This window comes from Schistocerca cancellata, chromosome 1 (genome assembly GCF_023864275.1).
Source record: "Schistocerca cancellata isolate TAMUIC-IGC-003103 chromosome 1, iqSchCanc2.1, whole genome shotgun sequence".
Classification (NCBI taxonomy): domain Eukaryota; kingdom Metazoa; phylum Arthropoda; class Insecta; order Orthoptera; family Acrididae; genus Schistocerca; species Schistocerca cancellata.
This window is the reverse complement of record NC_064626.1, coordinates 554,472,497-554,498,406: the sequence shown is the minus strand read 5'-3', so window position 1 is coordinate 554,498,406 and position 25,910 is coordinate 554,472,497. Positions and strand designations below refer to the sequence as shown.

General features: G+C 38.3%; 1 protein-coding gene across 2 annotated transcripts in view; it reads right to left on the bottom strand.

Annotated features, from left to right (window-relative positions):
- Positions 1 to 25,910, bottom strand: part of LOC126180548 (glutaminase liver isoform, mitochondrial-like) — a 119,277-nt gene that overhangs the window by 71,159 nt on the left and 22,208 nt on the right. The window contains exons 2-4 of one of the 2 annotated variants that reach the window (XM_049924703.1): positions 21,516 to 21,604; positions 14,145 to 14,183; positions 10,764 to 10,863 (exon numbers count right to left, since the gene is read on the bottom strand). In XM_049924703.1, coding sequence (XP_049780660.1) covers positions 10,764 to 10,863; positions 14,145 to 14,183; positions 21,516 to 21,604 — 228 coding nt within the window. The remainder of the gene's footprint in view (positions 1 to 10,763; positions 10,864 to 14,144; positions 14,184 to 21,515; positions 21,605 to 25,910) is intronic. The other variant, XM_049924704.1, reaches the window with a different exon arrangement.

Sequence of the window (25,910 nt, the reverse complement as noted above, 5' to 3'; positions counted from 1 at the left end):
CTGGTGGTGGCTCCATAATGGTGTAGGCTGTGTTTACATGGAATGGACTAGATCCTCAGTTATATTTAGGACTTTGACATCATTTGTGGTCATTCATGACTCCATGTTCCCAAAAAACCATGGAATTTTTATGGATGACAGAGCCATATTACTGGGCCACGATTGATTTGAAAAACATTCTGGACAATTCAAATGAATGATTTGGCCACTCAGATTGCCCAACATGAATCCCTTGAAACAGTGCACAAAAATCCCATGCTGCCAACAATATTGCAATATAGAGGCAGCATAGCTCCATATTTCTGCAAGAGAGATCCAGTGGCTCGTTGAGTACATGACACTTCAAGTTGCTGCATTACTCTGGGGAAAAGGAGGTCCGGGAGGTCCTTCATATCAGGAGGTATCCTATGACTTTTTTCACCTCAGTGTATCATTATATCTGTCTTTCACCATGCAATCATTTATAATTGTCTTTCTTACAAAACAAGCAATAACAACAATCAGTTATTGATAAAGTTATTTAATTGGATAAATAAAGAAGCTACTCACCAAGTGGCGGCAGAACACACACACAAAGAACTGTTGTAATTGGCAAGATTTTGGAGCCAGTGGCTCCTTCTTCAGGCAGAAGGGTTTGAAGGGGAAGGATGAAGAGTGAAGGAAAAGGACGGAGAGGTCTAAGAAAAGAGGTAAATTTTGGGATAGTCATCCAGAACCGTTGCTCAAGGGAGGGATACCATACAGGATGAGAAGGAAAGACTGATTCAGTCAGACTGAAGCTTGCCAGTCACAACAGTCTTTTATGTGTGTGTGTACTGCCACCATTTGGCGAGTAGATTCTTTTATCTATCCAATTAAATAAAACAAGCAATAAGTATAAGTTGTTTTATATTACAGAATAAGTGGAGATGTTACTGTACCCGCACATTAAATGTAAGATTAATGCAAAACGAGGATAATGGAATGTAGTCAAATTAAGTCGCGTGATGCTGAGGGAATTAGATTAGGAAATGAGACACTTAAAGTAGTAAAGGAGTTTTGCTATTTAGGGAGTAAAATAACCGATGATGGTCGAAGTAGAGAGGATATAAAATGTAGACTGGCAATGGCAAGGAAAGCGTTTCTCAAGAAGAGGAATTTGTTAACATCGAGTATAGATTTAAGTGTCAGGAAGTCGTTTCTGAAAGTACTTGTATGGAGTGTAGCCATGTATGGAAGTGAAACATGGACGATAACTAGTTTGGACAAGAAGAGAATAGAAGCTTTCGAAATGTGGTGCTACAGAAGAATGCTGAAGATAAGGTGGGTAGATCACGTAACTAATGAGGAGGTATTGAATAGGATTGGGGAGAAGAGATGTTTGTGGCACAACTTGACTAGAAGAAGGGATCGGTTGGTAGGACATGTTTTGAGGCATCAAGGGATCACCAATTTAGCATTGGAGGGCAGCGTGGACGGTAAAAATCGTAGAGGGAGACCAAGAGATGACTACACTAAGCAGATTCAGAAGGATGTAGGTTGCAGTAGATACTGGGAGATGAAGAAGCTTGCACAGGATAGAGTAGCATGGAGAGCTGCATCAAACCAGTCTCAGGACTGAAGACCACAACAACAACAACAACAACAATGCTTCTTCCGTAATAACACAGATCCACATAACTAAATATAGACTCATGACTCAGAACTTTTTATGGGATGGATGCCATACTCTTTGCAAATGTTTTTAAGTGACTCAGAGTAAGTGACAAGTTGACAGATTTTCAAGTAAAACTGTACAAAATAACATCTGTCAGTTTTTTTTATCAAATGTGTAAATATATATCATTGTTGCAGTGAAGCAGAAAAATGGCTATAATGAGTAACCAAAACGTTAAGCATCCTGGAGCAATGTTCCACTGTAGACACAGCTTAATATACATATTAGCACACATATGTAAATTATTAGAATTGAAATGATCACACACAAATATGTTTTATTTTCAGAAAAATGCTAACTTTCATAGTTACAATATCAAAAATAGCACAGCAATGCAAAGAACAAAAAGAACTAACACAAAGACTGTGAGCCAAATTGATGTTAAACTTTACAGCAGACTCCCAGTCAACATTAGAAAATTTCAAAACACGGGGCCAGTATTTTGTTCACACTGCTAATTCTGTTGTTCATTTAACTTGATTTTTGAATCAAATAAAACCACATGACCTCTCAAAGAGTGTAACCACTTCTCCTTGTACAAAGAGAAGCAGCTAACAGTAAGCAAAGAATTAGAGTAAAAAATGAACAGTACCCTGTTGTTGCATAGACATATTCCTCCTCAGTAACAGCTCATTTTCCAGAACAGCATTTTGGAATCATTTAAGAAGCTTGCCATATCATCTGAGTGTGCAATATTACAAGTGTGGAGAAGGAATGGCACTTCCATTGATGGCTGACTGCAGTGACACAGCTACCCAGTGGACACAATAATAACAATAATAATAATAATTTCATATTGCTCAGTAGACCAATGCAGTCTTTCAGTTTGATGTATCTTTGGCAAGTTGTGTGCCTCTAACTCCCCCAGCAATCCTACTGTGGAAAACGGACCTACACTCTAACATGGAAATGGAACCATACTTTGTTCCTGATGAATCTTCACATAATTGAAAAGTGAAGGTTACATTAAAGGCACACTGAAAATTTTCCATGGTTCAACCAGAATTCAATCTTTCGACTTCTTGGTTTCCATGCATGTGCTTTACCACCAGGTCCAATTGTAGTGGATACAATGAAACCTGACTTATGTTGAAGATGCTGGCTAGGCTATGATCATATGCAGGAAGATGCAAGGAGAGCACTACAAAATTGGGCTTCTATATGGACAAAGAAAACTGTGATTTTGGACAACAATAAACTGCAAGTCACATGACCAGTGCCCTCTGTCCCAAACATTTAGTATAAAGAATAGTCTCTTGCAAGCTACCCTGAGAAGTTCTGGGCATGTGTATTTCTCTCATGCATCTCATGCATTGTTGGGCCTTGTGGTCTAGAGGTGCCTGGAAATTGAATAGTCACAGCACTGAATCCCAGACATTTTAGTCAGCCTTTAACCCAGCCAACTCCTTTCAATGATATGAAGATTTACCAGGAATGACATGTGGTTTAGATTCCACATCAAACTGTAGGTTAGGTACATGCAAGTCACTGAAGTGGTGTTCAACTGAAAGACTTGCACCAGACAGTTAAGCCACATGGAATTATTATTATTATCTCATATGTTGCATTTTGCCAATAAATTTATATGTACTACATCATATGTCACTAAGGTTGTGGACCCTCCACCTCAAAAAAACTATCCAATCTCCTGGTTTCCCACCTCCGGAAAGGCAACTCACTCACCCTCCACAACCTTTCCAACAAACCTCAACCTCCTCTCATTGCACACAGACCCAGTCTCTCCCATCTACTCAATCTCCCACTTCCAGCTCCACTCCCCCCAACACCTCAAAATTCTAGCCAACACAATGTGGAACCACAACACCCCAATTCAGTAGTTAACCTTTCCTCCAAACCTCTCTCCCAAGCCGAAACCTCTGTCCTATCCAAAGGCCTCACCTTCAGCCCCAGATTCAACCAAACTGCCCTTGTCAAAGATTTACTGTCCTACACTCGTAGTCTCTGCTGGAAATATCACTTTGCCACAAAGAAAAATAACCCTGATCCCACTCCTAATGATCCAACTCTCCAAGACGCTATCCAAATTGAACGCTGCCTGGAACAGTTCCGTCCTCCATCACAGCGGGACCCACCTCCTCTTCCTCAAAATCACCGTCTCCAAACCTTCCAGGAATTTCTCACTTCCAGCCTTGCCTCTCAATCTTTCTTGAAAAACCTTAATCCTACTCCCAACATCACCACAGCTGAAGCCCACCCTGGTCTGAAAGCTGACCGATCCATCATCATTCTTCCGGCTGACAAGGGTTCCACGACCATGGTACTTGATCGTCGGGAGTGTGTGGCTGAGGGACTGCATCAGCTTTCAGACAACACTACATACAAAGTTTGCCAAGGTAATCCCATTCCTGATGTCCAGGCGGAGCTTCAAGGAATCCTCAGAACCTTAGGCCCCCTACAAAACCTTTCACCTGACTCCATCAACCTCCTGACCCCACCGACACCTCGCACTCCTACCTTCTACCTACTTCCTAAAATTCACAAACCCAAACATCCCGGCCGCCCCATTCTAGCTGGTTACCAAGCCCCCACAGAACGTATCTCTGCCTACGTAGATCAACACCTTCAACCCATTACATGCAGTCTCCCATCCTTCATCAAAGACACCAACCACTTTCTCGAATGCCTGGAATTCTTACCCGGTCTGTTACCCCCAGAAACCATCCTTGTAACCATTGATGCCACTTCCCTATACACAAATATCCCACATGTCCAGGGCCTCGCTGCAATGGAGCACTTCCTTTCACGCTGATCACCTGCCACCCTACCTAAAACCTCTTTCCTCATCACCTTAGCCAGCTTCATCCTGGCTCACAACTTCTTCACTTTTGAAGGCCAGACATACCAACAATTAAAGGGAACAGCCATGGGTACCAGGATGGCCCCCTCGTATGCCAACCTATTTATGGGTCGCTTAGAGGAAGCCTTCTTGGTAACCCAAGCCTGCCAACCCAAAGTTTGGTACAGATTTATTGATGACATCTTCATGATCTGGACTCACAGTGAAGAAGAACTCCAGAATTTCCTCTCCAACCTCAACTCCTTTCGTTCCATCAGATTCACCTGGTCCTACTCCAAATCCCATGCCACTTTCCTTGACGTTGACCTCCATCTGTCCAATGGCCAGCTTCACACATCCGTCAACATCAAACCCACCAACAAGCAACAGTACCTCCATTATGACAGCTGCCACCCATTCCATATCAAACGGTCCCTTCCCTACAGCCTAGGCCTTCGTGGCAAATGAATCTGCTCCAGTCCTGAATCCCTGAACCACTACACCAACAACCTGAAAACAGCTTTCACATCCCACAACTATCCTCCCGACCTGGTACAGGAGCAAATTACCAGAGCCACTTCCTCATCCCCTCAAACCCAGAACCTCTCACAGAAGAACCACAAAAGTGCCCCACTTGTGACAGGATACTTCCCGGGACTGGATCAGACTCTGAATGTGGCTCTCCAGCAGGGATACGACTTCCTCAAATCCTGCCCCGAAATGAGATCCATCCTTTATGAAATCCTCCCCACTCCACCAAGAGTGTCTTTCCGCCATCCACCTAATCTTCGCAACCTCTTGGTTCATCCCTATGAAATCCCCAAAACCACCTTCCCTACCCTCTGGCTCCTACCCTTGTAACCGCCCCCGGTGTAAAACCTGTCCCATGCACCCTCCCACCACCACCAACTCCAGTCCTGTAACCCGGAAGGTGTACACAATCAAAGGCAGAGCCACGTGTGAAAGCACCCACGTGATTTACCAGCTGACCTGCCTACACTGTGACGCTTTCTATGTGGGAACGACCAGCAACAAACTGTCCATTTGCATGAATGGACACAGGCACACAGTGTTTGTTGGTAATGAGGATCACCCTGTGGCTAAACATGCCTTGGTGCAGGGCCAGCACATCTTGGCACAGTTTTACACCGTCCGGGTTATCTGGATACTTCCCACTAACACCAACCTATCCGAACTCTGGAGATGGGAACTTGCCCTTCAATATATCCTCTCTTCCCGTTATCCACCAGGCCTCAATCTCCGCTAATTTCAAGTTGCCGCCACTCATACCTCACCTGTCATTCAACAACATCTTTGCCTCTGCAATTCCGCCTCGACTGACATCTCTGCCCAAACTCTTTGCCTTGAAATATGTCTGCTTGTGTCTGTATATGTGTGGATGGATATGTGTGTGTGTGTGTGCGCGCGAGTGTATACCTGTCCTTTTTTCCCCCAAGGTAAGTCTTTCCACTCCCGGGATTGGAATGACTCCTTACCCTCTCCCTTAAAACCCACATCCTTTCATCTTTCCCTCTCCTTCCCTCTTTCCTGACGAAGCAACCGGGGGTTGCGAAAGCTCGAAATTTTGTGTGTGTGTTTGTGTGTTTTTTATTGTGCCTATCTACCAGCGCTTTCCCGTTTGGTAAGTCATGGAATCTTTGTTTTTAATATATTTTTCCCATGTGGAATGTTTCTTTCTATTTTATTTATATCATGAAGTTATGAATGATGTCATATAATCTTTTGAGTGGAATATCAGTGGAATAGGACAGGGAGTGGTTAACATTGACGTAAAGTGTATATACAGGGTGTCCCATTTATCTTGACCACACTAAATAACTATTTTTCCATATGCAAATTACAAAATGTTTCAAGCATATGTTCTTTAGCCATCAGGGGGACATCAATCAGCATGACTGCCTTCATTGTAGCTTTGTTTTTTATGAAGATATGAACAGCGGTATGACTTTTTTAAATGGAACCCTGTATTTCTTATTTGGAATTCATTTCCTCTCCTAAAGACATATTCAAAAATGTATCACAGTTTACCATTCACTGAAAAACAGTGTTATTAATTACATAACACAACATTGACTTGGAGCCAAGGAGCACAAACTCGTCCATTTGCTGGAGTTGTCAGAAAACAAGTGAAAACCAAGTAAAATTATAACAAAAAATTGACTTTGACTCTCCTGCATCATTTTCCAGGAGTAGAACATTAAAAGGTGCTGAAAGTGGTGACACAGAACACCAATACACTGGTGCACTCATTGGATGAAAGAATTATTTACTGCTTCCAGTGTTGCCTGCTGAAGAGAATTACAGGCAAGAATGATACGTTCCTGCATGTCCTCCAGAGTTGTTGGAATATTGCGATAGACAACGTCTTTATTGCATCCCCAAAGAGGATTTAAATCAGGAGACCTGGCAGGATACCTTCAGTTCAGAACACGACATGCACGCGAGGCATTATGTGTTGGACAGCCATCGTGTTGATACCACATAAGCATTCTGGTTCTTAGCGGCACTTCATACAGAAGAGGAGGAAGAATTTGTCTAAGGAAGTTGGCATACACTGTGCCATTTAGACTACCATTGATGAAATAAGGGCCAACAATTGTAGTACCAAGCATCCCACACCAGACGTTAACTCTCCATTGACGCTGATGTTCCACCTGTCTAAGCCATTGTGGGTTGTCCTTGTATTTACCTGTCCTTTGTTTGAGAAAGAACATTCATCAGTAAATAGAATATTGGAGAAGAAGTTTGGGTTGGCGAGGATTTGCTGCTGTGCCCACTGAGAGAACTGTAGATGATTCTGGAAACCATTCCCATGCAATTCTTGATGTAGATGTACATGGTAAGGATGGAACTGGCGACGTGTAAGAATATGATGTACACTGGTTTTAAGAATGCCAATCTCGTGTTCAAGCTCTTCTGTGCTCCCATGTGGATTCATAGCAATGGAAGTGAGAACAGTAACTTCGGCAGCTTCGTCAGTGCGAGTGCTACGACAATTGTGTCGTCGTGGGTTGAAACTTCCCATTTCCTGAAGCATCACAACAACATGAGAAAACATCTGTCGGGAAGGTGGGTTCTTGCCAAGATATCACTCTCTGTACAGTTCCACTGCCTGCATAGCATTTCGCTTACCTTCAACAACAACAATAAAAGAAACATTATGTCGATGCAATTTGTAGGAAGGACAGCCTTTCCTGTATGCCTACTCTATACAACAGTATTTAAAAGGACTAAACTACTGTTCTAAATGTACCCATACATAAGAAAACAGTATTGCAGTTACTGTTCTGCCAACTTACATTCCCCATAGATGAGTAGCATTTCTACCTTCTCTTCGTTTGTGTACATTCTACTCACACAACTCTTCAACTGACGATGGTTGATGGAATGATGGGTGTGCATTCTACTTATGTTTACATTTGTCCTCTGTCAACGTCAGCACATGGGTGTGTTCCATTACCCCGAGTACCTGCACTAAGCGCTGGGAGAATTGCTGAATAAATATTTTTACTGGTCATAACTGGATTATCACAGAAAATCATCCTGCATGGGAACAGGGCATGGAGGTATACAAAATAGGCTAGCATTATCATATATAGATCAACACAATTGTGATATTCACAAACTGAACACAAATCCTGCTCCACAACATAGACAAATGCATCAATTCAATTTCATTTTGCAAAAAGGCGAAATAGGTAAAGAATACCTGCTATCAGCTAGTGTTCCTAGAACCATTCATTGTGAAATCTCAAAACTGTTCCGTTATTCGCCAACCCTTAACTCAAGTCCAATCCTGGTTACACTCTTGAACACAATGAGAGATTGAGAAAGGATTTGAGAAAGTCCTCTATGTACAACTATCTTTAAGTTTCTATGTTATATTACCAACATATTCATTCTGTTTTATCCTATTATCCATCCCGACATAAAAAAACTTAATTAAATTTAAAAGTCATTTTTTGCGAGGTGCTGCAGCTTTAAGTATGGATTAATAACACACATATATAGAAGAAAATGGTGTCTTTTTCAAACCTGTTAATGAATAGTGTCATTTGCAATGCAAAATCTTATTTTTAAAAAGGCGTGTATTATTCATTACCAGATTTCAGTGATGTGAGCAAAATTTGTTGACAGTACACATAAAAATTAAAACCATAGTATGTCACATATATGATGATACTAACATATGAGAGGAAAAAATAAGTTTTTATATACCAAACCACAACTGGGACTGAGTTAACTCAAGTTAACAAAACAGAGCTGAATCTCAGAAGCAATAATGTTATTTACTAAGGTTTTCTTACAGTTTGTGTGATTTTCTCCCTCCACCCTGTACCACATATAACACTATTGTACCTCTCACTTACTTCTATCTTATTTATACGATATTGCAGTGGCCATGTATTCTGCTTACAATGCGAAGTTTCTTTGGACATGCATGCATGCTGTGTATTCTGATTATGATGAATGCATGTCCAAAGGAACAGGCATTGCAGTGACCACAGCCATTATGAAATACATCAAATGAATTTGTGAATAAGGACTACTGTCATTGTAGAATGGAATGACAACAACGAAAATTTGTGCTGGACCGGGACTTGAACCTTGATTTCCCTCTTAGCACAAGCGGTCGCCTTGCCATTTGGCTATCCATGAACAACTCATGGCTGGACCCAAACTTTCATACATCATCAACCATGCGTCTACAACCTGAACTTGTACATCCATTACGTATCTTCCTATACAGGTCAGACATTGTAGTTGAATGTCACTTGCCCAGTATCGACAGATAAATATGATATTGTGATGCCTGTGTATTCTGGTTACGATGCAAAGATCCTTCTGGCATGCATGCACTGTAATCAGAATAACACAAGCACTGCAATATCATATTTATCTGCCAATACTGGGCAAGCTACTTTCAAGTACAATGTCTGACCTGTATGGGAATAAAACATAATGGATGTATGAGTTCAGGTTGTCGACGCATGGCTGACAACATATGGAAGTTTGGTTTTGGCCATGAGTCATGCATGGATAGCCAAATGGAAAGGCGACCACCCACAGAAAATCAGGTTTGTGTCCTGGTCTGGCACAAATTTTCATTGGCATCATTCCATTCTGCAGCTGCCAGTAGTCCTTAGTCGCAACTGCAGATTCATTTGATTCTTATTTACTTGTACCCCATTTCTTAAAAAAAAGTTGTACGTCAGTCAAGTTTGCTCCAACTGATGTTTATTCAGCATCTGTTAATTATTTTTGCTGCTTTGAGTAGATATCTGATAATATGTCTGTTACCAGACAATTAACTGTCAATGCACACAGTAATCTTACTGGGTAATAGTGGCAGCTAGGGGTACTGCTCTGCTGTAGATGAAATTACCTACACAAACAGCAGCTCAGTTCAAACTATTTACTGGGTGTACTTGAACTTTAGGAAAGAAACAGTTGCAGAATTAGGTGCTAAATTGGTACAGGACTATTTTTTGTTATAACTCAGTAGCATTCAGTACAGTTTACTGAAAATGGATAACAATATTAAAGTCTATGTTATTTATTTATTACCCATATTAAAGCAGTTCATGCCAACAATTGAATCACATTGGAAAAGACAAGAACCTATGTTCAAACACTCATGTAGCGGGTAGTTTGTACATGTCATCACGGTTTATTCATATCAGAGTACATTGCACTAATAGGTGAAAGATTCATCTAAAGGTGTAGTGTTGCTATCTGAGGCCTGTGGTAATCAAGTCAAAATACTTTAATTCCACAGATGTGTATTATTCGGTGTACAGTGAGAAATAGTAGAACTTTTCCAATATCATCAAACTGAAATTGAAACATGTCTGTTATTATGTCTTGTACTTTAATATTTAGTCCACAACCAATATCAGCAGTGGTTTCAACTGAGAAAAAGAATAGTCTTGTGTGTATAAATTAAATTTAAGATGGTGAAGTTAAACACAATTAGCGTGCTTTACATGTGAGTAAACCATAAAAAGTTAAATAGTGTAATTAAATTTATTTTCAATAAGAATAACGTATTCTTGCTAACATATAGTATCCCACTATGCACTTTATCATTATTTTTGGCAAAAACCAACACACAAACTTATATTTAAGAGTCACAGAAGTGGTGGCATTTTTCTTTCATTTTTGTCTGTGAAAAATAAACACTAAAAGCCTTCTTTAAGAAATGTAAAACAAAATGGGTGAAGAATATGCCAAGTTTTCAGTACTTACAGCAAGGAATTTTCCAATTGGAAGCAGGTCATTTTCTTCACTCTTGAACATGTCAAAGAGAACATCTTCAGCATTCTTTGCTTGATCCTGGTCACGAGCACTGCAAAGACAGTCCTGTATGAAGTCACGTATATCCATGTGTCCTCTACAGCAACAACTCAGAGACTGAGTGATACCTTGTCCATCATCCTGAATTATGTAACTTACAAGCATGTCATCTTATATTGATCATGTCACATCTAATATAGGCCAAGAACAAGTTCATATTAACTTAAACCAATAGCTTTCATATCTGTCTGTTACACCACTACTCACTTGACACCAATCAAAGATGCATCATGCATCTGACTTCAGAGAGCTCTGGCGCTGTAAATAAAGCCAATGAAATTGAATTGCAATATCCTGACATTCCCCCCTCCCCCCCCCCCCCACCCCCACCCACTCTGTCTGTCTGTCTTCTTGCACAGTGCAAGAATGGTAAAATGGATTTTTAACATATTTTACTCATAAAACTCAAATTATGAACCTATTCTAAAACTGAGAAACTGTTATGGATACAATTTTTGTACTGTATAGCTTTAATGATGAATAGACACATGTTGTGAATTCATCTGCTAACAATATTTCAAAAAATTACGTCTACTGGTACTTTATTTTCTTAAAAAATCTAATTTATACATTATTTTCCTCCATTACCTCACAAAGAAATGAAAGGAATGGAAAAGATGAACATGTAGAAATCTCAGCAACAAAATGGACTAGTAACATTCATATAAACTGAGGAAAAATGTTGAAAACTGAAAATAAATTGACATTCAATGTTATATTTTCTGTGTAGCACATAACAGTAAAATTGAGGAAGAATGTATTAACAATAGGAGTGGGAAGTTTGAAACCAAGTAGATATGGCCATGGTTTTAAGGGCAGCGGGAAGGCTACAATAGATTTTTTACTCTAAAAAATGCAGTACAAAAAGTAATACAGAGGCAGCAGGAAGGTTCAATAGATTTTTTGCCCCCCAAAAAAATCTATTTTAACATTCCTGCTGCCTCTGTATTATTTCTGAAACATTGAAAGATTGACACAAAAGAGATCATTGGCAATAAAGAACTTTCCTAACATCCACACCATTCAGAATGCAGGTCTGCTTAAATGTCTGAATTAGCTGAAACAGCCATGTATCATTCATTAAATGCTGTGACAGTAGGACTGTCTTAGTATGATATATTGAGAAGTTCTAGTGCTTTTTGCATGTTGTGCCTAATGTTTCTGACTATGGCATCAGAATGAGTACAGGTGAAATATAGGCAATATGTGGTTTTATTTCACATATGCAACAATTACATGTTTTTTTGTTTTTTAAATCAATGAGGAACTGATTTAACTGGTTATTGAAAGAGGGTTTTTTCCAATTTACTATGTGAAGTTGCATAAAACAGGATCAACATAAATACCTGTAGTTTGGAGAAGCAGGTCAAGGTCATAGTTACAGAAGATTACATGTAGCCAAGTAATGGAAATGATAATAAATAAACTTATCTCACAAGTGCACTTTATGTTTAACATAACTCAAGAGGAATAACAGAAAATAGGTGACGAAACAAAAACAAAAAAGGTAAAGAACAAAATCAGAAGTATTGATCTTATGAAAAGAAAAGTTGCTACTCACAGTATAGCGGAGATGCTCAGTCGCAGGTAAGCACAACAAAAAGACTGCCACAAATAAATAAGGCTTTCGGCCAATAAGGCCTTCATCAACAATACGGTGTGTGCATGTATGTGTGAAAACGCTACTCCCATGCAGGACTGCAGTCTCAGGCAACTGAAAGTGTGGTTTCAGTTGTCTGAAACTGCGGTCATGTGTGTGAGTCGCATGTGTGTGTGTGTGTGTGTGTGTGTGTGTGTGTGTGTGTGTGTGTGTGTGTGTTTCTTTTTTTTCTGTATCAACATCTACTGTTGACGAAGGCCTTAATGGCTGAGAGCTTTATTTATTTGTCTTTTTGTTGTGCCTACCTGCGACTCAGCATCTCACTATATGGCCATCCTGGATTTTCCATTGTTTGAAAACTTGAAGTATCTTTGAGAAGTCACTATCAAGTTGTTTTAAAGTTTTGTAAATCAAAATTTTACTTTGTTTCCAAAATCATTGTATTTCTAAAATATGCCAACAGATTCCCAGTGAAAAATTAAGGATAAAGTACAGTTGTATCATAGATGTGGTTTTGTGATTTGGGGTGAAATTAAGCTTTAGGTTCCCTATAACCTGTTGTGTCAGTCATTTCCAATGTTGGAAAAAGCTAATAGCATACCATGTTCGGTGAGACTTTGCCCTGTAAAACCATGCAGTGTTTCAACTGACCTTTTAAGTTGAGGACAACTGTACATTATATCATAATAAATCACAGAGTCATTAAAAAGATTTAAATGTTCACGAAATAATATAGTTGACTGATTACATTTTACACAAGAAATTTTTAATTTTAAAATATTCATATTCCTTAGGCTAATATCATAAGAAATGATAACTGCATTACTAACCACTCCCTGTGAATAATTTTAGATATTGTTCTTGTCTTTTAAAATGGTAATTAAAATAGCAGTAACATGTGTACAAGCATTACTTAGCTTGAAACATCTAAGACATGCTGGCTACAAAAGAAATTATCTGCTATAAAGAAACAGATAACAGCACAGGAAATAAATTGCCACTAACACTGTTTGAGTTTGTAATAAATTATTTCAAGGTGAAGAACCAAAAATATTAAACTTCTGAAATTAAAACACTGACATTAAATTGTTTTGGTTCTTTTATTCTGGTGCCAACAACTGAATTAGCAATAACTTTGTACAGTACTCTCAGTTTCTCAAATGCTATGTCTACTGGAAATTAAAAGATCATCACACACAGCTGATTTTTTTACATAAGTAATATAACATGCATAAAGCTGTATGTCTAAAGGCTGTTCTTATTCTTTACTTAAAGTTATCTCTTGCAACTAAAAATCTATGTATAACATTTAATATAGTGACTACGATCTAACATGCAGAGAACTGGCCAGAAAGTCATCGTCAAACATCTTAATACATTTTTAATAATTTACTTGTCACTCAGAAGGTGACTGAAACTGAAAATCTATGTACAATTGCTAATGTTCTGTTACAACAGTCTAACATGCTGAAAAATGTCTAGAGACTCTAACGCCAACACCTGTTTTTGTTTCTGTGTCATCAACTTTTTACGTACACACAGACTTCTACTGCAACTGACACTATATGCGGAAGAGTTAATATTTTGAATGCTATTTAAAACATGCTGGAAGCTGTCTAGAAAGACTCATTTTTGTGCCAACACATTTCTTTTACAATTATTTTTTTACTTACATATAGATGTAACTGGTATCATGGATGAAAGACAATCCTCTAGAGAGTGTTAGATACATGGGAAACAAAATATTATTATTAATAGAAGCATAAAAAGATACAATTATGTTTTAACATTACTGTGTTATTAACTTTAAGGAAATTTTAACAGTGATAGAGAACCAGTAATCTGTTTAAAAGCTAGTATTTTTTGCAATGATGCATTCTAAGAATTGATCAGTGTTCTAAACAGGACAGAACAGAACACAGGGGTTGGCCTTGATATATAATTAGTTACTGCTGTCACTCAAGTGCTATGATTATTGTCTACTGAAATAGGACTGTAAACCAAACCTGACAGCACACATCATATAAGGTCAAAAACATACTTCCATTCTCACCAAAATGCCTTTGTACTTACTTTGTTTGGTGGGAAATGCATGGTTAAAATGGTACATAGTGAAATACACCTTATTAACTACAAACCTGTTTCTTACAACTACCAAAAGTCTTTCATTACCTAAGAAACCGAGCAAGTAATTTCACAAAGCGGTCTGATCCATTAGTGTGTCCACCCATGGTTTATTCAAATGCCCTCCACAAATATTCTATTTCAGATGATTATGCCCACACCAGATGGTTGTAACTTATGGAACTGGCAAGCTGTAGGTGCTAGCTTGAGTAAGGCTTTAAAGATACTGACTCGAGTATGTCTGGAAATATCTGTTTTGCTCCTACTAAAATGCCAGTACACAAACATGTTTGTCCATGTTTTTAGAGCATCTGACGCCACACAGCTTGTGCCCCTTATATCTTATTTGATCTTATGGAATGTTCTCCAACTTGTATGTGGTACAGGAGATTCTATATTACAAAATATGATACATTAATTTATATTGTTCACATACTACATATACAAAAAGTAATATACTCAAATATTTTCTATGACTGAGAGATTTATATATTTGTTTCAAGAGCTAAAGATAATAATTCAGTTAGTTATTCACACATATAAGTGTTACATGTTTTAATGACTGTTCATGACAGTCCTTATTTGTTTGACTGTGCACAAGAAAGCACTGTTAGGGTATCTGTTACAAAATTTTAGTTCTATTTATTTTTTCAAATATTGTAGTTGTGATACAGACCTACATTATTTCAGCTCTTGCTACATCTTAAAATAATGATGGATTTCCTGTGAAGTATAATATGGATTACCTTTGGCCATGAACACTTAAGAACACATAGAATAAACATGTTTTTGTTGGTTCAGTGAGAGAGCTTCAGTACAGGATGGCACCACACGTCAGCTGAAGGACATTGTTGGCACAAGCTCATATAATGAGTCTAGCACACAAAAACATTTCTTTTAGTATCAGGCAGCTCCTAGCCTGCAGAATACTGTTCTGACTTGTAAAGAGAAACAGAAACTCACGTATTGTCCAAGAAGGTGCAAGCATTATTGTGCTGTAGCTATAGTGGGAGAAAATAATGAAATGTATTTGTGAGGATAATGAAACACTGTATCATCTCTTGGATGATGAAGTGCATATTTCTGTCATTTATTTCATAGCATTCTGTTTTGCTTGTGACACGAAAGGAAAAATACAATGTTTTCACTCTGTAATGTCATACGGAATCTTTTCTGGGAAAACTGCTTACTCATTGTTCAAGAAAACCATAATAATAATCATATGTAGAGTAAGCAATGCTTTGCTACAGACTGTTGAGGCAGTTGAAATACTTACACTTGCTCCCCAATATGTATTCTCTCCCACACATTTTATTAGTAAAAAATTGAATCTCTTTGAAAACAAGTCAAAAAAGTTCACAGTCATGATACCAGATATAACACTGAAACCCAGTATAATTTTAAAAATAAATCACTGTTACAAAAATTTGCCAAGTAGTATTGGCACCATAATCTTCATTGCTTCTCTCAGAGCCCATTCCAGATACAAATTTCTTTTGGTCCACCACATGATTGTACTTTTTTAAATGAGCAATGGTGTTTGGAAGTCAATAAATACTGCATCTACGTGACTGCCTTGATCCATGGATACAGTATGTGAGAAAAGTGTGAGTTGGGTTTCACACAAGCAATTTTTTTTGGAAGCCATGTTGGTTGGCATGGAGGAGGTCGCTCTGTTTTAGAAATCTCATTATCTTTCATCTCAGAATATCTCCTATGATTCTACAACAAATGGATGTCAAGGACATTGCATGGGAGTTTTGTAGATCACCTTTTGCTCCCCTGCTTGTAGACCGGTGTGGCCTATATTTCTTCCAAACACAGAGAACAGTCTTTTGTTTTAGGAATCAGTACTGGCTAAGAGAGGGGCTAACTCAGTTGCAAATTCTGTACAGAATCTTATGTTACAGGTATTCCATCTTCATAGCTTCAAATCTATTTCTACAGATTCAGTTCCCCGAACATTCCTCCTTTCCTCCCCCTACTCTCTCTCTCTCTCTCTCTCTCTCTCTCTCTCTCTCTCCTCTCCCTCTCCCTCTCCCTCTCCCCCCCCCCCCCACCTCCCACCTCCCACTTCCCCCCTACCCTTCTCCCCACAGAATGAAGTAGGGAGAAGGGCTGGCATTTCTTACTGAAAACTGAAATGATTCTGAAGTCTTCTAGAATCAGGCTACTTTCATTAGTAATACCATACATTTTCGAATCAAGAGTGTATAAAAGAAGAGTCACAAAAGTTAATTTGATTTGTCGCATTTTCTGTAATATAAATTTGCATGCTGATGTTACAGGTATCTCTGGCAGTTTCCCACTACAAATGTTCAAACGTGCTGTCACATAAATGAATAGCCTGGTCTGCTAGTCATCAGGTACATGTTACATAGATCATTTGAATGACTCTTTTATCAAATTGATGTGGAATGAGTCAGTTTGTAGGATATATATACCTGATTAGTGTTAGCATTCTTTTTAGTCCTTCTAATGCAACTACACTTTGTTCTGGCTACCATTTTTAAGGAGAAATTCATCAATGGAATAGAAGCAGTTAACTGACTCCGCTATACAATGGTATAAGCCTGGCTCAAAGTTTCAGTCTGCTGGTAGTTTTCTCCTACATTCCACATTCCGCTGAATTAATCCTGGAGACAAAAGGTATGGCAGAGGATGATTTAGTCACAGCCTAAGAGTTGTTCCTAGAATGAATTTTATGCTCTGAAGTGGAGTGTTTGACAAACTGAAATGTTTTGGGAAATTAAAAAAAAAAAAAAAAAAAAAAAAACTGTTGCAGGACTCAAACCCAGATTCATGTATTTCCAGGCAATGCTCTTACTACCCAGATACAATTAAGGGCACAGGTACAAGATTCAGTCTGCCAGTTCTGCAATCAGCATAACAGACAAAATAAAGAAAATATCATGTCATATGACATGTTATGCCACAGCTCAGCATCAGTGTTTGAAAATCATCATATGCTTTCTCCCGCAAAATTGTCTTCTGATGCTCATTAAGGCTCAGTCTTTTCCTAGTCCCATTTATCACTTCTGTCTTCAGTATTTAACTCATAATTTTAAATATTCATATATCCTCCTCCTTTCATTGCCACTGAGCTCTGCCTTTTCTTCTTTTCCATATCCATATACATTTATTTATGGCTGTGTATTCTTTCATTCATACATCTTTCTTTGTCCTTGTATGTATGTATCTATCTGTCTATCTATCTTTTTTAAATTTATCTTTGTCCTCAACTTCCTTCTTCCCCATTTTGTTTCCCATTTCCTTAACACATGTTTCTACTGGGTGGCTGTTTCTATTTCTCATTGTGGATTAAGATCACTTACACAATCTGCTGTACCACATTTACCATCCTCACAGCAAATTAAAGTACTGAAGTGGACACTGTTTCGGTTCCATTTCAAATTTAAGTGGTGATATGAGCAAAAACTGTTGTGTATTCAATTCAGACATAAGCAATAATGACAACAAATCTATTAATGTACCTCATATTGTCAAATAAGCTCAAAGATAAAAGCTAGGATAATTATCTGAATTCATTAAAGATACTGGAAAAATAAAAATGAGGAACAATTACAATTCAATATAATTTTTCCTTTTATCACAGCAAAAATCACATCTAATTCAGTAAACATGTACAAAAAGGATGAAAAGAAAATGAGTAGTGACGGAAGCCAAAAATTAAGAATATGATTGCAAACAAGAAAAGAATGCCAACTTGGACTAAAGTAGATTGAAATTAAAAATATGCTCACCCAGCTAGGAAGAGAATACTGTCAAAATAATAAAGAAATTAAAGTGATCTTGTGAACACTTTGCTGACTTGGGAGAATTACTGAATACTTCTGAACAGAATGCAGGAAACAGGTGCAACAGTAATTAAAAAGTAGTGCTAAAGCAACATAAAAAAGTGTCACTTGGTAACTCTGGAAGAGGAGATAAAAGCTTGTATCTGTGAAACATTTACCAAAATACAAGGGCACTTTTAAAAGTATGCAGAATCACCATCAGCTATCAGCACTAGTGAAACGAGGTTCCCATATACTAAAAGGTCATTCTTCTTGAGTAAGCATCTGATGTTCAGTGCTCTGAGGAGAGATCTGTGGTGCAGACATCTCTTTGTTGTTCCTGTGTAGTGATTTGTGATGACGAAAGAACTGAGATTTGAGCAGTGATTATGTACTTCATAAATAGTAGTATGAAAGCAAGGGACTCTGCTTTTCCTTCAAATTCAACTGTTGCAAAGTGAAAAAATGAGTTTAAATTTACTCATGACAAGTTTGATGGTGATCTGCATAGTGGTCGCCTAAGATGTGACACTACCCAGAAATTATTGCAAAAGTGCTTAAAATGGTCATGAAGAATTGCCAACTGAAATTACAAGAAATTCCTGAAGCTGATGCATGTCGTCTGAATGCCCGTATCACATTTCAACAGTGGAGTCAGAGATTATAAAACGATCTTCTGGATGGGTGCCACAATTCTTAACGCAGGATCAGAAATGCACCAAAATGGAAATGTCTGCCCAGTGTTCGACTCATTGTCAGAGCAACGAACAACGTTTTCTGTGCCAGTCAGTCATCTTGGATGGTATCAGTTTTCTGGAATGGAAAATTGGTTCTGCTGATAAATTATCTTCTCACTGGTCAAACTGTTGTTGCACTCCTGAACCAACTACAGAAACAGACACATGAAAAAAGGGCAGATTTAGCAAGGAAGAAAGTCATGCCTACACAGAAGTGTAACTGCCATGAAAAAAATACATGAACTAAGATACAAATTGTTGCCACAACTACTTAATTTGCCTGGATTGGCTGCATCAGACTTGCATCTCTTCCTCAAACTCAAAGTTCTTCTTCATGGATGAAGATTCATTTTAAATGAAGAATTGACAGCTGAAGTTGACAGGTATTTCGTGGGCCTGGGGGAATCTAATTTTGAAGATGGGCTCAAGGCATTGGAATATCACTGGATGAAGTGCATTAGTGTACCAGGAGACTACACTGAAAAATAAAAAAGTTTCACTGAGGTAAGTCTTTTTTCCATTCCACCCTGAGAACTTTTCACACTAGCCTCATAGTACAATCTGAGAAGGAAGTTGTGAATTTGACTGTAGTTGTGCACAGTCTGAAATGAGAAATTTCTTTGATGCAGAGTGCAGTGATCATGCAAATACTGGATGTTATTTTCTGATTCTTTCTATTTCTTCATTCATTCAGCTGTATTTATTGTTCTCCAGTTCACAGCTATCAATTTCAAAGCCACAAGGCATTTTGGTTGGATCTGGCAGCTAAGGTGTATTCACGGTTGTTGACACACAGATGTATGTACATTTTCCTCTAGCTCTCCCTCAGATGTACACTGCCCTACATAAAAAAGTGAAGCACCAGAAGGGAAGGAGGAAACAAAATGAAACTTTATGGGTTGAGAGGGTATGTGATATTATGTCATTTATTACAACATCAAGTCAAATTTTCAGAAAACTTGACAGATTGAGCCCTCTTTTCAGTATGATGTTTCATTGCATCTGGCCAGGATGCATGCACTGATTTGGTTACAGCGGGTGTCATAAAGCTGTTACAGGATCCCTGAGAATTCCAGGTGTGAGGAGGAAGATGGTGTCAAGAAGCTCCTGATAAATTAATGGCAAGCCGGGGAGCAGGAGAGGATACGAAAACAATAATGATGTTTCTTTCCTCTCAGCTGAGATATACTACCCATAAAAAGTAGTTTAACCACAGTTTTTAAACATCGATAATTTGTATGGTAATATTATTCATACCATTAAAACACTTCGAAATATTAAGTCTTATAAAATTTGTGGTTTATAAAAGTCAATAAAATTAAATTTCAGTGCCAGGTTAAAGATACAGTATTCCCTGAAATTTCATGAAAATCCATAAATTAGCTGAAATTTCCTGTTTTTTTCCAGGTAAACTGTAATTCCCTAAATATTTCAGGTTTTCCAGCAGAATTTTCGCCCTGTGTTGTATCCTCTCCTGAGGTAAGCTGGTGCACGACTACTGTAACTGGTCCTTGATATCCTGGGTACTGGTACTGTGATGGAGTTGACATCGGAGCTGGTCCAACTCAGGTTCTATCAGGGACAGATCTGTGGATCTTGCTGGGCATGGACATAGCTCAAAATCACACAGGCAGTTCACAGAGACATGTGTCACATGTGGATGAGCATCATCCTCTTGAAAAACTGCACCAAGATACTGTCAGCTGAGAGGAAACACACAAGGATGCAGGTGGTCTGTGTCCTACGGTTGTGTTGTCACAGTTCCCTAAATCACTACCAGCTGCCACTTGAAGTCATACCTCTCCACACCATAAAGCCATGCCAAGAGTAACACTACTGTGCTTCTCCAGAATAATGGAAGAATGGGGTCTCTCTCCACATCACCACTATACTCGCTGATAATGCGATTAATCTATAACTTTATCTGTGAATTGTTTTCATTAGAGCAGGTAGAATGAAAACTCTTCAGTCTTGAAGATGCTTTCTTCAATCAGATTTGCTACTCTCTGTAATAATGTGGTGAGATCACTCCAGCAAAATACTAAAATGCAAAAACCTTTACACATCATTCTCAGTAATGGTATCCACACACTTTCTTAATTTTTTAGTATCACAGGCACCTGCAATTTTCAGCAGAAAGCTCTTCCCTGAGGAATTTTAGTTGATTGTTACCCAGTCAATCATGTAAACAGAATCAGAACAGCTGTAATTTGTCAGTTGCTATGGATGAGACATTTCTCTCTCATCATTTGAAATGTTATCAATACCAATACCAGCTCTTTCTCATGCAGCATAAAACTAAATATAAAGGAATAATTCTACAACACTACTACAATAATAATGTCCTCAAAAACTTCAAAGGTATTGAGCTATATACAATAGTTACCTGGATTGAAGTTGCCCTGTCTCTGGGTTATACTTTTGGAATTCTTCAACGGGGGTGAAAACTTTTGCGATGTGATGTCTTTGTAATTTCTGAAACAATTTACACAGACAATAAAATAGAAGATTTCTATGTATAATCTTGGAAACAAGATTTAAAAGCAAGACAGCAAATTAAATTATAGAAAAACTGGATGCATTTACAAAATCATGTTAAAATTTCAGATGATCTAATAACAAACTATGTATATTGATAACAAACAGCACCTATGCCTCAAATGCTTCTCTCAGTATGTGCCTCACAAATAAAGTGCAATGACTGCTACAGCAAAGACAAAACAGAGTCATAAAAGCCCAAACTAACACTCTGGAGCAGATAACAGGCCAACAAGTCAAGAACAGTCGAAGACTGACTGAGTAATAAATACACAAGAGGGAAATAAATACTGTATATTTCCCATTAAATGTCTTATAATGAGCAACTTGATATTTTTACCTTTTTCCATACTATTTTCCAGTCTTTTCCTATTTAGTTGTGGAAGAAGATGTTCCTAATAGCCAAGACTTCATGTACAGTATCTTGTGTAATACTTTTTCACTTAATCTTTTAATTTTTTGCACTTCCTTATCATCAGTGCCACTAAATTTATGCTATATATGGACATCTCATGCAATTATGTTTCCTCAGGAATTTTTTGTTAACAGTGAAGAAAACAGGCAAAATAGAGATATTGACCATGTTAACACTGCCACTGTCATTCACTGCAGCAGTGGAGAAGTTGTTTTGGTTGCTGATACATTAGACATTGAGTCGTGCAATTTCACTGATGCAACTACAGAAAACAGGGAGACTTTCAACTAGTTCTAGCTGGGGGGGGTTTAAAATTGATTGAAAAAGTATGTCAAAGGATCCCAGGGTGTTAGAAGTATCAATATAGTGTCCACAGATATAATATCTCTCCCCCCCCCCCCCCATATCAGTTCTCTGAATGTTTTGATGATGCTTGCCATGATTCCCTCTCCTGAGCCAGTCTCTTCAGGTCACACCTAATGTCCTCAATTATCTACTCCAATCTCTCCCTTCCACTATAATTTTCACCCTCTACAACTTCCTCTAAAATCATTGGAGTTATTTCCTGATATCTTCACACACAATTTGTCACACTGTCCCTTCTTTTAGTTGATGTTTTCCACATAGTCCGTTCTTCACCAGTTCTGCAGATAACCTCATTTCTTCTCTTATGAATCCACGTGGCATACACAACATAACTGCATCCATATCAGCACTTATACACACAAAGCCATTGAGCCCAGATAGAGGCCACAACAATGTGCAGTTGTCACACAGATGGGATAGTAGCATTACTCATAATATGTGCATTTTATGCAGTACCAAGGCAACATTCCATCCTGTGAAGCATTACAACTTCAAGGAATTACAATCAACCCCACACTGCCATTGCACAACTATTCTTCATTATATTTCAGGCCAAAACAGACTCCTTATGACCAGTATTCTCATACTGAATCTTTATTTACTGGAGAAAGCATTGAATCATCAGAACATTTTACACTTTGTCAGTTATGATTGATATTGTCCTTAGTAAACATAATCAGTAGTCTCAGTGTTCATCAAAGAACCGCTTCTTAACTGGTGCGTGTCAGCTTTGCTCTTCAGCCTCCTGTAGCCTGAATAAAGCTGTATATGCAGTTCTGGCATATGTAATATAGTGTTTACAAACACAAATAACCACTCTGACTGACAGTTTACCCAGTGGAATACTGCCACCATCTTCTGCTTCTACAAGAAAACTACCACAAAATGAAATTCCAGTTTGTCTGAGGTGACCCTATTCACTTTCCTAACCTTTCTGTGCAGGAATGAAAAAGCCAAAGATGGTTTGCTGACTTCCTCGGTATCTCAATGTGCCATTGTATGAAAGGCAGCACATAATTTTGATATGCTCCATTGTTTAAACCCCTTATTGTACCCCATTTTTACATTACTCAAATTCTCTTGCCAAGGTATTGTTTGAAAGCTTTTTTTAAAAGATTAAACACTGAGGTAACAAATGTCATGTCATGTCATGTCAACATACACTTATACAAAGGGTAGTAGTACCATGCAAACAAGGTAAAAAAGGGAATTGCACTGGCAGAGCTCTCATTTGTATTCAGATGATTCATGTGAAAAGGTTTCTGACATGATCATGGTCTCAAAATGTAAATTAACAAACTCTGAATACAGAATGGTAATTGACACTAGATGTATGGGACATTCCATTTCAGAAATTGTCAGTAAATTCAATATTCTGAGGTCCACAGTGTCAAGAGTGTGCCAAGAATTCCAAATTTCAGGCCTTACCTCTCACCACAGACAAAACAGTGGCCAATGGCCTTCACTTAACAACTGAGAGCTGCAGCATTTCTATAGAGTTGTCACTGCTAAAAGACCAGCAAGACTGCGTGAAATAATAGCAGAAATCAATGTGGGACATACAATGAACATATCTGTTAGGACAGTGTGGCAAAATTTGGCGTAAATGGGGAATGGCAGCAGACAACCGACTCGAGTGCCTTTGCTAACAGCACAACATTGCCTGCAGTGTCTCTTCTGAGCTCATGATCATATCGGACGAACCACAGTTGATTGTAAAACCATGGTCTGGTCAGATGAGTCCCTATTTCAGTTGGTAAGAGCTGATGGTAGAGTTTGAGTGTGGTGCAGACCCCAAAAAGCCATGGACGCAGGTTTTCAACAAGGCACTGTGCAAGCTGGTGGTGGTTCCATAATGGTGTGGGCAGTTTTACGTGGAATGGACTGAATCCTCTGGTCTAACTGAATTGATTATTGACTGGTAATGATTATGTTCAGCTACTTGTAGACCATTTGCAGCCATTCATGGACTACATGTTCCCAAAGAACAATGGAATTTTTATAGATGACGATGTGCCATATCACTGGGCCACAATTGTTTGCGGCTGGTTTGAAGAACATTCCGGACGATTTGGCCACCCAAACCACCCAACATGAATCCCATTGAACATTTATGGGACATAATTGAGAGGTCAGTTCATGCACACAATCCCGCACTGACAACAATTTAGCAGTTATGGATGGCTATAAGAGCAGCATGGCCCAATATTTCTGCAGGGAACTTCCAACAAATTGTTGAGTCTATGTCACACCGAGTTGCTGTACTATGTTGGGCAAAATGATGTCCAACATGATGTTAGGAGGTATCCCATGATTTTTGTCACCTCAGTGTATTGTGCAGTTAATTCGTCTCCAGCACAGATTTTTTTTTTTCCAACTGAAAACAGCTTGTAACAATGCAATCAGTAATTTTCTCGTAATGGTAGTGGAATGTATTCCTTTCATATTTCATGCTCAATGCATAATTATTTCATTATTACATAATATTGATAGTAGCATAATCTGTTCTCTGGAACTTTCAGAGCTGAGCATGTCTTTTTTCCAGCAGGGGCATTGTTTTGCTATTACATTCAACCAATGACCATGTGCAGTTTAGTCACACCAAAAAATGTTTGAACAGTTTGCTGATGTGATAAAATATGAACTTGGAAGGTCCACCAAATGGTAGAGCAACAGTGAGGGATTATTCATTTTATTCACAGAGAATGCATGTTATTACCTATGAAATCAGTGGATAGATTAGTATCATTATTCTTAGTCATTAGCATCTGTTGGCAAAACACTTCCCCCCGCCCCCCAAACAGTTATAAAGTCTATGGTTGTCTGTCATAGCAAGAAGGATTAATTTGGAAAAGCACTACTGTAATGGGAAACTTATGACTATGGAATAAATCTAACAGTTAATATGAGGATGGTTGGGCATAGGCATTGTTAGGAAGTGTGTTACTTGCAAAATCAATAAAAGAAGTAAAATGTTATGTACTGTTACCATTTTAAAGTAACATTTTTGCACCTAAATTTTAGGAACTTTAATATTCATAAATGAAAAAAGATATGTTTCTGTTTAGGGAATACAGTCAGATTCTGCGTGAAATGTGTTCCTATTAACCATCCCTTACCCATGTCCAATCATCATAAACTAAACAGTTGAAATGAATGATGGGCAAAAAATATTGGGGAAGGGGGATTACAGGCAGCAGGTGAACACAATGACACATTTCATACTTTCTAGAATTCAGAAGCCACAAATCATAGTTACACAACCAAAACGAACTAACTCAGAGACTGCTGCCACTCAGTTTCAAGATTCTCATCAGTATCATCATACCTGTTGCCATTTGTTCTGTTAATTTTTCAGCTGTTTGAAATTGTTGTAATGCAGGAATTTGCTTTATGATGTTCACTGCAAACATCTGTTAACATGATCATAGCACACCCAAATCTCAAACTAAGGAAATGTGT